Source organism: Vidua macroura, chromosome 6 (genome assembly GCF_024509145.1).
Source record: "Vidua macroura isolate BioBank_ID:100142 chromosome 6, ASM2450914v1, whole genome shotgun sequence".
In the NCBI taxonomy this organism is placed as follows: Eukaryota; Metazoa; Chordata; class Aves; order Passeriformes; family Viduidae; genus Vidua; species Vidua macroura.
In genome coordinates this window covers 3954117-3967430 of record NC_071576.1, presented here as the reverse complement: position 1 = coordinate 3967430, position 13314 = coordinate 3954117, and the positions used below count along the sequence as shown (strand labels likewise).

Sequence of the window (13314 nt, the reverse complement as noted above, 5' to 3'; positions counted from 1 at the left end):
CAGGAAAGACTCAAACATATCATGAGAGTTCAAATGAGATGAAAGAAATCTCTTGGCAAAAAGTCTAACCTGTGAGTTGAGTTTTATGAAACAAGGCTTAAGCAAAAGCCACTCAACCCAAAGCTAAAAGACTTATCCCAGCTATGTGGGACAGAGGACAGCTCTGCTCACCGAGCAGAGCAGGGTCAGGAGCCCAAACTAAGCACAGCCCACAGACCTGTCTGTCCACAGAATCATAAAAACAATCACAGAATGGCTTAGGTTGGAAGGGAACTTAAAGATCATCCTGTTCTAACCTAAGCCATGGGCGGGGACACCTTCCACTATCCCAGGTTGCTCCAAGCCCCATCCAACCTGGCTTTGGACACTTCCAGGGATCCAGGGGCAGCCACAGCTTCTCTGGGCACCCTGTGCCAGAGCCTCACCACCCTCACAGGGAACAATTCCTTCCAATATCCCACCTAACCCTGACCTCTGGCAGCGGGAAGCCATTCCCCCTTGTCCTGTCACTCCAGGCCCTTGTCCAAGTCTTTCCTCATCTCTCTTGGAGCTCTTTTAGGTTTTGGAAGGGGCTCTAAGGTCTCCCTGGAATCTTCTCCAGGCTGAACAGCTTCCTGAGGAAACTCATGGGAAAGCCAGGCTGCTGAGCCCACTCTGTGACAGCCCAGTTCATGCTCGGAGCACAAAGCTCCTCTAAGTACCACAGATGCCCAAAAACCAAGTGGTAATGTGCTGCGTTCTTGAAGAACATCAAGAAAACAGCTTTGGGAAGTGCAAGCTGGAGACCAAGAGTTTTACTGCAGGTTCTGTGACCAGCAGTGGAAATGATGGATTTCTGAGTTTGCTGATTCAGAGGGAAACTCTCAGAAGTGGAAGCAATCAGAGCAGGTATCTCCAGAGGAGGATGAAGAGCACCTGGCAGAAGAAATGCAACAATCCACAGCGCAAAGCAGCACCAGCTGGACAAGTAGAAATGAATCCCACGCGATTGTCAGCATAAATTTGGGGAAAATTGAATCAATCCTGCCCTGCAGCTGGGGTAACGTGGTTATACAGCTCATTTTGATCAGCATGAGGGTCTCCATGCTCCTCTGCCTCTGCAGCCTCTTGGAATTCTCCAGCACAGAGTGAAAATGTGTCACATCTGTCCAGCCTCAAAGCCAAGACGAGCTCAAATGGCACACTGTCCAAGGAGGTGACAAAAAACCTCAGGCATGGACAGCTCAGCCACCTACACCACTTTGGACCAAAGACCAACCTCAAGGTGGAAAAGACACTCATGGGTGTTCAGTGGTGCAAGGCAGAGTGAGATGAAAGAACTCTTCAGAAAAGGAACAAAAACGAGAGTAAAACAGAAATGGGAAAAATTGAAAAAGCAAAGGGACGGGACAGAGCTTTGAAACTGAGATGAAGAAGTCTAAAGCCAAGAATTTTTTTTTCCCCATCCCTGGAAGTGTTCCATGCCAGGTTGGATGGGATGATCTTTAAGATCCTTTCCAACCCAAGCCATCCTGGGATTCTGTGATTCTCTAAAAGCACCAAAAAAATTGCAAAGGAGCTCAGTGCAATCTACAGCTGGAGACGTTGGTGGCATGTTCCATAGGGAAGCAGGACATTAGGGGGGCAGAAGATAGTGGCTGCCTTAATTACAGGCACAGAGAGAATTCTTGTGGTTAAGACAGAGTGTTTTGTGGAAGAAGGTTAATGCAAGAGCTAAAGGAGACCTCCCATAAGTCCAGCAAGAGCTCAGCAACCCAGCGGCCAACGTGGAGACAGAGGTCACTTGCTGTGTGGGAAGTTAAGAAGTTTTTCACGGCACACAGTCACTTGGTCTCACCAAAATCAAACACCAGGCCTGGCACTGACAATGCAAATGTTGTTTCCTGCAGTGAAGCCCTGCTGGACAAGAAGGAACCACAGAGCCTTTGGGCTCAGCTGGAGCCTGGAGCCCCACACTCTGCCATCTGCACTGGCTGGAGGCTTCCCAGGTGCGCCATGGTTGGGAGAAGGAAACATTTGGGGTTTTTTCCTGGAAATACCTTCTAGCTGCTTAACACTTTCCTTTTGACAGCACATGAGGACTGCAGAGCTGAGAGCAGCAGAGAATTATCCTCACTCAACTTCTGCTCGTGCTTCTGTCTTTAAACACATTTTTCAAATAGAGTTGAGGTGCTACAAAACATGGCAAAGACACCCAACAGCTGAATCCTCGACTGGACTCATGGAAAAGCAACATCTCAGGAGGGCTTTATCCCAGTATTTTGGGGAGCAGGGAGGGAAGAGAGCTGCTCCCCAAATCCAGCTTGTTTCCACAGTCTTTGGGCCCAGTATGAGAAGGAACAGCCCCAGCACACAGGAGCCAGCTCATAGAAAAAGAAAAGAATTGAAGCCATGGCAAAAAGTGGGAAAGTCTTATTGACCATCATCTAAAATCACTCTCAGAAGGGACAGGAAGAGTCAGCAAAGGAGAGGTCACACAGTCCTTTTTGAGAAATGTTTTCCCATGGCATCCCTAAGCATAAAAGGAAAATACTAAAAATAAATTATGATTTTGTTTTCCTTTTCAAGCATGCAAGTGAAAGAAGGTGCTGCTGGACCTCAGCTCCAAGGATGAAGCCAGTAGGAATTTGCCTTAATCAGGACTCTTTTAGCTACAAGTTTTTATTAAGAGTTTGTAGGAACATTTGGGAAAACTGAAATTAAATATTTTTACCTGGGGTTTTTTTTTGCAATTACAGTTTTTAGCTTCTCGTTTGTTGGCAATCACTAAAACATGCAAAACTGGAATTTAAAATTTAGCCTTTCCTTTAAGTTTGGTAAAATTTTCCTTTAGCCAAGGTTACAAGTCATATACATTTAACAAAAAATCTCCACCAGCATTTTTACTTTTTATTTATAAAACAACGGCAGACATTCTATATTTAATAATTCCCCAAAATGTATTAAATGATCGGCATAAAGCTATACATGGATGGGAACTGGAATTTAATTAAAATGCTTTTGTTAAATGCAATCTTCAGTGCACTGGATTCATTAAGAACAGTAAGATAATTGGAATGGTTTATATTTGAAGCTGATGTATTTAACACTGGCAACACCTATCTGTACCTAGTGAAATAAGCTGATTATTTCTGTCTTCTTTTCCCTCCAAAACTTTACAGGCAGGAGATCTTAGCCTTGCATCTTTTTTTTTTTTTTTTTTTTTTTTTTAGGCAGTAGAATAAGAAAAATTCTCCTGATTTATAAAAGCTCCACTAATTAACTAAATAATGGATTTTTTTTTTAATTTCTGTCTCTCCCTGCACTTGCAGATGGTGACCCTGATGTCGGTGGTTCCCTGCTCACTTCCACAGACTCCAGGTACATCACCAGCAACTTCCATCTCTTTGCAGTATCAAAGATACATCCCTTGAATGCATTTTTATTTCAAGGCACTGCACTAAAGAGTTAACATTTTGAATTTAAGAGTTTGGCTTGTTAATCAATCAATTTTAAAAAAAACAACTATTTTTTTGATGAGGTTAAACAGAAAGGGACGTAGAAGACTCAACAACCAAGCTTTTTAAGCGTGCACGAGCATCAGCACTGAAATAGAAGAATTATTTAAGAATTAAAATCCAAACAGGAGTTTAGGGCTTAAGTAACAATAATTATCCCCAAAAACCCCAATCCCTCTGGGTTTGCCTGCCTCTTAGCCACAAACACTCCATGACAAAAGGCGGTTTCTCTCGCTCTCAGCGCTGAAGAGCCAGCTCAGGTACTACAGGGAATAGCAAACCAGATTTTATTCTTCCTCAAGGACCTGGAGCTCAATAGCCACTTAAGCCCTGCCCGCAGCAGGAGGAGGAGGAAGGAGAGCAGGGCTTGGCTCATCTCTCCTGGTTGAGTCCCATGGTCACAAGGAGTGAAAAGAGACTGAGCAAAGAGGCAGGGCCACCATAAAATAAAATAAAACCAAACCAGTCTGGTCACAACCAGCTGCTGTCCTTCGTGTGAAATGGGACTTCAGCCTCCAACAGCTCCAGCATTCCCACAGACCCATGATTTCTGGGATGGGGTGAGCAGGCAGCACCCTCACTGTGCACCATGTGCACAGAATGCCTCACACCCAGCCAGGGACTGCCACCACTTCCTGACTCTTCTTTCTTGGAGTTATTTTATTGAAACGCCACAGTTTGGAGAGGGGATGGTCCAGGGTGGTTAAGGAGTGCTGAGCCAGTGAGGATTTTGGCAAAGGGGAGCTGGTCCTTGCACCCTCTCACACACATCCTCCTGGGCTGGAGGTGTCCAGTTAGGACAGCACCTCTGAAGGATATTGTCTCTGCCCACCCCTTTGGAAACGTGGACCTGTGAAGGTCACCAGCACGTGCAAGAGGCATCTTGCACCCCATCCCTTTTGCCCTGGGGCCAAGTCACCTTGGATCCTCTTGCTGAGAGGATCAAACTGCTCTGGGATGGCAGCAAAGATCTCTGTGGGTCCACGATGGGTCTGGACACCAGGGATGGGAAGAGCCCCCCGTGACAACTCGTCAGGGAAACAAGGAATGAGACATCCCAGGATGTCCATCACCACTGGAGCAGAGCCTGCCTGCAGCAGCCCCTTGACAAGGAAGTTTGGTATTTAAATTCAACACCTCCATGCCAAGCTATTCCAGAGCAGCTCAACGAGTGGAACAGCTCATGACAGATCTATAAAATGCACACAGGGCTGCGCTGCTTTAAGAAATATCACCCCATACTCACATTTGAGTTGTACAAACTGTGCTTCCAGCCATTACAAATGAGAAATTCTCTCCTGGTGTCTTTGCAAGTGCAAAGGGTGTATTAGTTCAACCCATTATTTGATTCACAATCCTTGGAAAATAGATACACCTTTATCCCAGGCTCCTGTAATAACCAGTGCCTGCTTCCAGCAGCCAAAAAACCCCAACCCGCAGTAGGAGACGACTTGAGCTATTTAAATGTTTTATAAGTTGGCTTTTTTTTTTTTTTTTTTGGATAATTGCAGAAACTTTTCCTAATCTGACATTTGTTAAAACCCCTTATTAGAAATTATGCAGCCGCAGAAAAAAAAAAAAAAAAAAGAGAGAAATAAAAAAAAAAGGAGAGGGGAAGGTGGGGGGGGGGGGGAAAGGAAGGAGTTGAGGGGGGGGGGAATAGAATAAAATATAAAATAAAATAAAAATGAGCTGGCTTCACAATTACCAAGTCAGCCCATGCAGCCCTTCGCTATTGTACGAGTGGCATAAACCCCCCGGCGGCCTATCAGCTCCCTGGCAGGCAGGGGGCTGCGCTATTCAAAGCGAGAGATACAAGCTGCAGGGCAAAAACCTGGCAGCTCCCATCTGACCCCCCAATCCCCGGCTGGTGACAGCTCCAAGCTCCATGGCAAATTAGCCCTTCTCACATTACAATTGCAGGAGACAGATTCCATTAGCGGTATCTGAAATTGAGTGGAGAGCTGCTCCGTTATCAGACTTGACTCATAAGCGCCGCTATTAATCAGAGCTATGATAGCATTTATATATTTCAAGCTATCTGCCGCCGCTGTGATATTCTGCTACAAAGGGTTGATGGGACTTAGGGAAGGGAACAATGGAGCTTTCTGGGAAAAGCAGAGTAAATCAAGAAAGTCTGTGACTTCCGCACATTCTGAAGGGATTGCGGTTTACATAAATTTTCTCCCAATTGGAGATTGAGCTCTTCCTCATCTTACACATGGGATTTAGTTGTCACTCAATGGTAACAGCTGTGAAAAGGTGAAGCGGCCCACCGCTCAGAATATTGCCTCCGCTTTTAAAGCAATTAACCCATGAACAGGAGGATACCTGGTGATATCAAAGGGATTAAGCCAGGCAGTGCATTATTAACATTTCCTTGAACTAATTCTAACTCTGACTAGCTGTCAGAAAAGACTCTTCAGTCTTTTTAAAAAAAAAAAAAAAAGAAAAAAAAAAAAAGAAAAGAGTTTTTTTGCCCTGCTTTTTCTTTCCCCCCCAACACCCTTTTCAAAATGAAGCAGAGTTACTGCAGCCTCGTGTGCCTACTTTAGAGCCAAATGCAAATGAACAGATTTGGCAGCATCTTCAAACAGACTGAACTCAGCGCCGGTTTATTCTGGGGACAAGTGGGAAAGAAATAGAAATAGATATGTGATCAATTAGCCAGAGGTCACGGCAGATTTTCTAAAAGCAAATTAGTACCTGAGTACATTCCTTTCTTCTCTCCCTCCTAAAACTTTGTAACTACTTCTCACTAAGCACAGCTGCTTCCCAAACGCCCAAGACGTTCCTGCTGTGCTACAACAGAGATAATCTACGATAATCTGTAATCTGGAAAAATCCAAACATGCCCTCCAAGGAGATTCCTGCTTCCTCAAAGCCCAATTTCCTAATTTCCCACTCTGGTTGAGCAGGCACTGACTCCTCTCTCATCCCTCCATCTTCCCCAAGTCTTGTCCATAAAAAAAGGGGTCAAACTGTTCTCAGGGATGAATCCTGCTCTGGCAAACCCACGTAGCCAGAGACATGGAGCATTTCCTCACTCACTGGGGCAGCAGACAACTTTTCCCAGCACTGGGCAGTTCTAAGGGAGCATCAGCCATGAGGTCCCTCTGGGATGGCCATGAAGGTCACTGATCCTCCTGGTGCTCCTTAGGGACCTTCCCACAAGAGCTCTAGAACACACACCCTGGGAGCCAGAACGCTCAGTGACATCAAGAGGGTCAAGTGGCACTTCCAAAACATCCCTATGACTTCAAAATTATGGAATCATTTTGATGATTTCATTATCCAACATGCCTAATTCTCCTTTTTGTTGGCGGTGGGAGAAGAGCTGGCTCTGGGTTTTATATACACTCACAGTTCGTTGCCTGCAAGGTTTAGTGAGCAGGGAATACACATATATATATATATATATATATAAATATATGTTTGTATAATGTATTAGTACCAAAGTTAACATGATACCCAGAACAGCAAACCAAATAGATGTGAATTGCTTAACTTAATGCAAGATCTTCCCCCTTTTCAAAACCCTGTGTCCAACTCAGCCAAAATAAAGCTGGCAAAAACTTCCTACAAACACTTGGGCAATGGCACCGTCTACTCTGCTACTGCCTCTGCAACAAAACAGCTTTGTTTATTCAGAAACCCCAAAACAGCCAAACTGTGAAAGGTATAGACTGAAAAAAAATACACTTAGAGCAGGGGAAAGCTTCCTATTTCTCTTTGCAGCAGAGAACGCAAAGAATGCATCCCCTGTGCAGAAAATGACACTTTGGCAATCATATTATAAGAAGATAATTGGTTTACTTTGTAAACTTGCTATGCTTTGCCTCCCACAGTAAAACAAATAAATAGTTGTTTAAAGAAACAATCCCACAGCCGCACTCGCTGAGTCCTAAAAACATAAAGCATCTCCCCCCTCCTTCAAAGCAAAGATGAATTATTTGCCTCAGTTACAAGCAGTCCGAGAAAACTCTTTGTAAATGGCATTTTACGATAATTACAAGCAATTTATTAAGACTGTGCAGAGGGGGGGGAAAAAAATCCATACTTGAGAAGTAACTCAAAGGAGCAAATGGCTCGTTCAGCGATAGTCTGGATTACTGACAAAAAGGCTTTCTGCATCAATGTGCTGCGACATAATTTCGCTTCGAGAAGAACAATCCAGGCTTAAAAAAAAAATAATGTAATTAAATGAGCAATATCATATATTATAACAAAATAAAATTAACAAACAGACGTGATGCGGCGGCCGCTTCCTCTCGACCCCAGCGCGGAGCATCCCGCCAGCCATCACCTGGCAAAGGAGAAATCTGCTCAAGGAATAAATTCCACCCTAATCCCACACGTGCCACAACATCCCAAACACCAGAGAGGGAACCACGACTCTTCTCCTTAAGCAATAAAACCGTCTTGACCTGCCGAGGAATAAACTCCGGGAAATGACTCAAACAAAAAGAATCAATGGGGAAATTAATAAAAAAAAAAAAATAAATAAAAAGGGAGAGATTTACTGTAGGGGGATGCTGGGAGGGAGGGAGGCACGGCAAAACCCCGCGCCAGGGTAAACAGCAACGCTGCCCGGCTGGCGGGGAGAAAAGAAAGGTTTTAGAGGTTAAGTTCAGGTCAGACGACAAATGAAATCGTAACAACCCAACTGACATTGTATAATGTCTTCTTCACTCGATCAATAGGGCAGCGTCAGCCCCATTTCCATAGAGATGGCTTCCTCCCCGCTGGAGGGTGGCTATTGTTTGAGCAGGCAGATTTGCCACTTGAACCGTGCTGCTCCCGAAGGATGTGTACTTCATCAATTATTTGTACTCCTAACATCTACATATTTTCATATTAGCATCCACGTTTCACACGGCAAGAGGAGCAGACGCTGATTTTGCCACCGGTTCCTCGTAGGGGCCACCCCATCAGATAATTTCATTTAAACACAAAAATAAGGAGGGATTTGATAGACCTGTTTAGTCCCTTTGTGAGGACAGACAAGCCCGGTTTAAAACACACCACATCACCCCCAGACAGCTAGTTTTAATCAGACAGTGCCAGTGAACACTTTCTAATTTTTTTTCTTTAAAAAGTAAATAAAAAAGTAGTAATTTTTCTTTTTTTTTTTTTAGCCAAATGAATGTCCCCAAAAAATAAATCAATTTTAAGGTGCTTGAAAGGAAAATTGTAACATTGTAATTTGGAAATAAAACTGACCTTACCATTATTAAAAAAAAAAAAAATAGCAATCACTGCTAGCCTGAATAATTGATCCTGTCAGTATCTATGAAATAATTTCTATAAGTCTTAATAGTTTTTATCATCTCTCGCTTCTGTTTTCCGTTCCTTCATGCAAATTCTAAATTTGACAGAAGCGCCGTCTTCCAAATCCAATTAAACACCAACAAAACACCTAAACCTTCAGAAGTGCTGAAGTAATTCCCAAAATAATTCTCAAATTTAGCCTGTCATTTCTCTCCTGTATCCTTATTTCTCTAAAGGAACGATCGCATCATTTCCAAAGCACAAAGCAGGCACCCACGGAACTGTCACACTGCGGTTCAAACTAAAAACTGGGGAAGATCTTCCAATTAACTGCAATAATGGGAATAACCATCATTAAAAAAGAAATCAGAACCAAATATAGAAAACCTTTAGCAACTCCTTGCAGGAGTTTTTTAACAGAATGGAGCTGCGCCGGGCGCTGTGCACGGGAGGGCAGCGCCACTTCCAGCTTCCCAAATAGGCTGTGAAATACAGGATATTAAATTAAATAACACCGGCTTAATTACATGTATTACCCACCAGTGAAAGCAATCACTTTAAATGCCTACAGAAATATTTAGGAACTACTCAAGCAATTCCAGTAGGTGTGCTTTGGAGCTGATGCTACGTGCGAGGTGATGTGCAAAGAAAGCAACTCCTCTTCAGCAGAGAAAGATGGACCCTGTGGAACAAAGTTTAAGTGAGCTCAGGGCTCTCAGGCTGTGCAGAATCTGCCCCCCACCACCTCCCCACTTATTCCTGCTTTTATTTCTAGGTTGCTTTCACTCCCTGAGAAGGTTTCCCTTAGGGGTGGCTCTGGAAACGGGAGGGAGAAAAGGGCTTTTGTCAAAATAATCCCGGTTGGGAAGCGCCCTGTCTCATCCCGGAGCGCCCCGATACCATCCGCAGCCTCAAAACGTGCCCTATTTTCCCTGGAAAAGAACATCAGAAATTGTTTATACGGGTTGCCATAATCCTCTCAAATATGGGTCAGGCTGAGGTTAAGAGCAGCCAGAACTTGCACATCAAAGACGAGCAGGGTTAACAAAAACCCCACAACCACGTGAGCATCCCGATTGTTCCCTGTCCTCCCAAGGTTAGAGGTGCGGAGAGGAGGCTCCGGACATCCCCCCCCCAGCCCGGAGCTGCTCCAGGGAAAGCCAGGGATGCTCTCCCTGCAACTTGGGTACCACGGGCAGGCAACTGCCCATCCACCTCCGCCGGGAGCTGCAATTAAACCAAGTTCACGGTTTCCCGATAGGTGAAGCTCATCCTGTTAATTTAAACAGACCATCTGCATCTTTCGAGAACGACAAACTTCATTAGTTCTGGTTAGTTAAACCGAGCGGTGATTTGTGATAATGAGCCTGAACAACCTGTCACGGCTGGGCAAGGGAAAGGGCGCACTTTTTATTATTGCTATTATTATTATTTAACAGAAAAGAAAAAAGGGGGGGAAAAAAAATGAAAGAGGGGGAGGCTTTTTGTGCGGGAAAGAAGGTCAAATTCAGATTAAGTTGCTGTTAGGTTAATCAGAGGAACTAATTAGGGAAGCGGGTGGGAAACGCCGGTCCGAAGGCCAGCGGGGAGCAGAGGGAGCCTTCGGGAACGTCCCGAGCCAGCGGGCAAGCACCACGAAGCCAAGGAAAAAGCACCCCCGAGGACTTTACCTGAAAACCGTGCAAAAAAGCAAAGAGGCAGCAGCTGCTCCCAGCAAGCCGCAGAGGAGATTGACTCGGAAGGCGGGGGAGCCGCCGGGCAGCTCCGTGGCCACTTTGGCCAGCAGCGTGAACAGGGGGTAGCCGGGAGGGTGGGCGACCTACGGACAGAGGGACACGGGGTTGGAAAGGGGGGAGAGGCTGGGAATGGGAGCGGGGCAGCCCCGAGCCACCCTCGGTGCCCATCCCAACCCTCGGCACCCATCCAAAAACCGCAGTGCCCGTCCCAAACCCCCATACCCATCCCAAACCATGGTAGCCATCCCAACCCCGCCAAGATTTTTCCCTCAGTGGATCTGGCTCCACGCCTCGCCCATAATAATGAGGCGGCGAGGAAAAGGAGGTGCCACGTTTCATTAGCGTGCCTTAAAGGGCTCCTTGTTTGGGTTCACAGTATATTAGGGTCATTCAAAAGGCTGTTGTTTTTTTTTTTTTTCCCCCTTTTTTTTTTTTTTTTTTTTTTTTTTTTTAGAAAAAAAGCAGCTTCTCAACTATTTTATTGGTTAGCAAGTTGAAAGACCACACTGCTATCGGATTACCACCGCGCTGACAGTCCTAAGGTCTTGCCTAAAGGGATCATGCACCATAATAAAGTTTATTAAATAATAAAACTTATTAAAATTGTTAACCCGATTTATTTTATTCTCCCCAGCTTATACAAAATTTGGGTTGATAATAAGCCAGCTACTGTATATACAGTAAAGCCTTTGCTTTATAATTTAGTTTAATTGGATTTAAAACTTGAAGTAAATTGTCGCGTGCTGTACTTATAAGTTAGTAAAAACTGTGGTTTGAAAATAAATTAATCTACTTTACTCCATGCTTAATTAAACTTCCTTAATTCCTAAAACTGTTAATGAGAGCATTGATTAAACAATAAAACTAATACTTACTCCAAGCTCATATGCGGCTGTGATCAGCTCCCCTGTGAAAAAATAATGTAAAACCAATAATTACTATTAGGAAATGACACTCCTCCAAAGTTTTCAAAATCCAAATGCTTGCATTGGGGTTTTGCATTAATTTGACTGGATAAAACTGTAAATCTGTGGAGATTTAACAGCATGAAATTTTCTAAGAATATTTTCTCCCTCTGATGTCATTGCACAAAATATCTTTTGTATGTTTTCGCGAGACTTTTGTGAACAGATAAGTGAAAATATAGGTAGGCTCAGGAAAAGAATGGCCTGAGACACTCAAAATTCAGACATTTGTGTGTGTGTATTTTTAATTTAAAACCATCTGACTCAATAACTTTCAAGCACTACAGTTTGCAACGTGTAAGCTGCACTGTCTGTTCAACAACCCAGTTGTTTCTCAAAAAAAAGAAAAAAAAAAAAATAGAAATCAACACAAAACCAGAGCTTTACAGTATTTAAAGAGGAAAAATATAATCACTGATTGTGCAAATCTGCATCCATTTATCTGGGAAGGTTGCTCTCCCTTGATGCTAAAGCAATTCTGCTTCACTTTTACCTGTCAGTGGATGCTGCACCCAGCTCCCAATAGAAACAACATTGAGATCTTGCATTTTGTTTGTATTTTATGCCATGATAAATAACTGCCACAAAAAGCCCCACATTAGCAGAATAGCTGGCGTTTTTAGAGCACTCAACACTGGAGCATTTTGCAGCAAACTCTCCTGAACAAAATACATGGAACATATTCAATGAGCACAACGCATTCGGGGAGAAACAAAATTAAAAATTGCGGCTGGTTTTCCTTCTTTCCCTCAAATTTCATAATCCAATTTTACTGGTCCTGCTAATTTTGCAAGCACCAAGGTCATGGAGGCGTTGTTAGATGGGAAAGAGACAAATGAAGGGCGCTGGTGGCTTTAAATGCTAAATTAAATGTATTTTAAATTTCTGTACAATCATGTCCTCATCACGCCACGCAAAGGGGGGCAGGGGGGATTGTACAAATGGCACCTTTAAGTCCTGACACCAGGATTTAAAGTAAAATGCAGTAAATGCTGCATTTTAAAATGAAGATTCAAGTCAGCCCATTACTGGTGGTGGCAACTTCTGCAGAGTTAGAGCTGTGGGCTGGAAGTGACTGCGGCCAAACCTGCCACTTCCTGCACCAAAATCTCTCAGACATGGAGTTTCCTGCACTTGCAAACGCTGGCTATTCTTATTTTAGGAAAATTTCACCCCACTGCTAAACAGCCCCCCAAAAAAGTGGATGCAGTGGGAAAACCACCCATCCCAATTCTGAGCCCTTCAGGGTTCAGCAGCTCCAACATTTCCAGGGCACGGCGAGGCTGGGAAGGGATCAATCCTCCTGCACACAGCAAAGGATGGTGATAATAAAGGAAACCCTAAATTTGGCACTGTGGGGGCTCCCCAGTGTGCAGCAGCTGGTGATGCCCATCACCCACCACATCCCAGGGATGCTGCTCCCATGCCAGGCATGGGTTCACCTCCACTAAAGTCATTCCTGGGATGCAGCAATACTGTGCATCAAAAAATGCAAAAATTTAACTTCATTCACATTGCTGTGACATTTATATCAAAGGCAAGAATAACCCCAAAGAAACACAGCCACAAATCAACCAGGAAGCTGTAGAAAAAATATAAACCACTCGTGGAAGCCACCACCAAGCTTTGAAGGACAACAGCACAACTTTGCCTTGTAAGAGTTAAGGGAAAAAAAAAAAAAAAAACCAAAATGAAAACACCTGCAAAAGAAAAGCTCACAGGCTGCAGGCCTGTTGAATTCCAGTGGGAAAATCAAAATAAGTACAGCCACTACTTTGGATAAGGTTAATTCTCCATCTCCCACCCACACACCTGAGCATCCCTCACAGCCTCCGTGGGCTGGAG

General features: G+C 44.1%; 1 protein-coding gene across 2 annotated transcripts in view; it reads right to left on the bottom strand.

Annotated features, from left to right (window-relative positions):
* Positions 1-13314, bottom strand: part of TMEM260 (transmembrane protein 260) — a 33863-nt gene that overhangs the window by 16591 nt on the left and 3958 nt on the right. For both annotated transcript variants that reach the window (XM_053980446.1, XM_053980447.1), the window contains exons 2-3: positions 11380-11411; positions 10439-10587 (exon numbers count right to left, since the gene is read on the bottom strand). In XM_053980446.1, coding sequence (XP_053836421.1) covers positions 10439-10587; positions 11380-11411 — 181 coding nt within the window. The remainder of the gene's footprint in view (positions 1-10438; positions 10588-11379; positions 11412-13314) is intronic.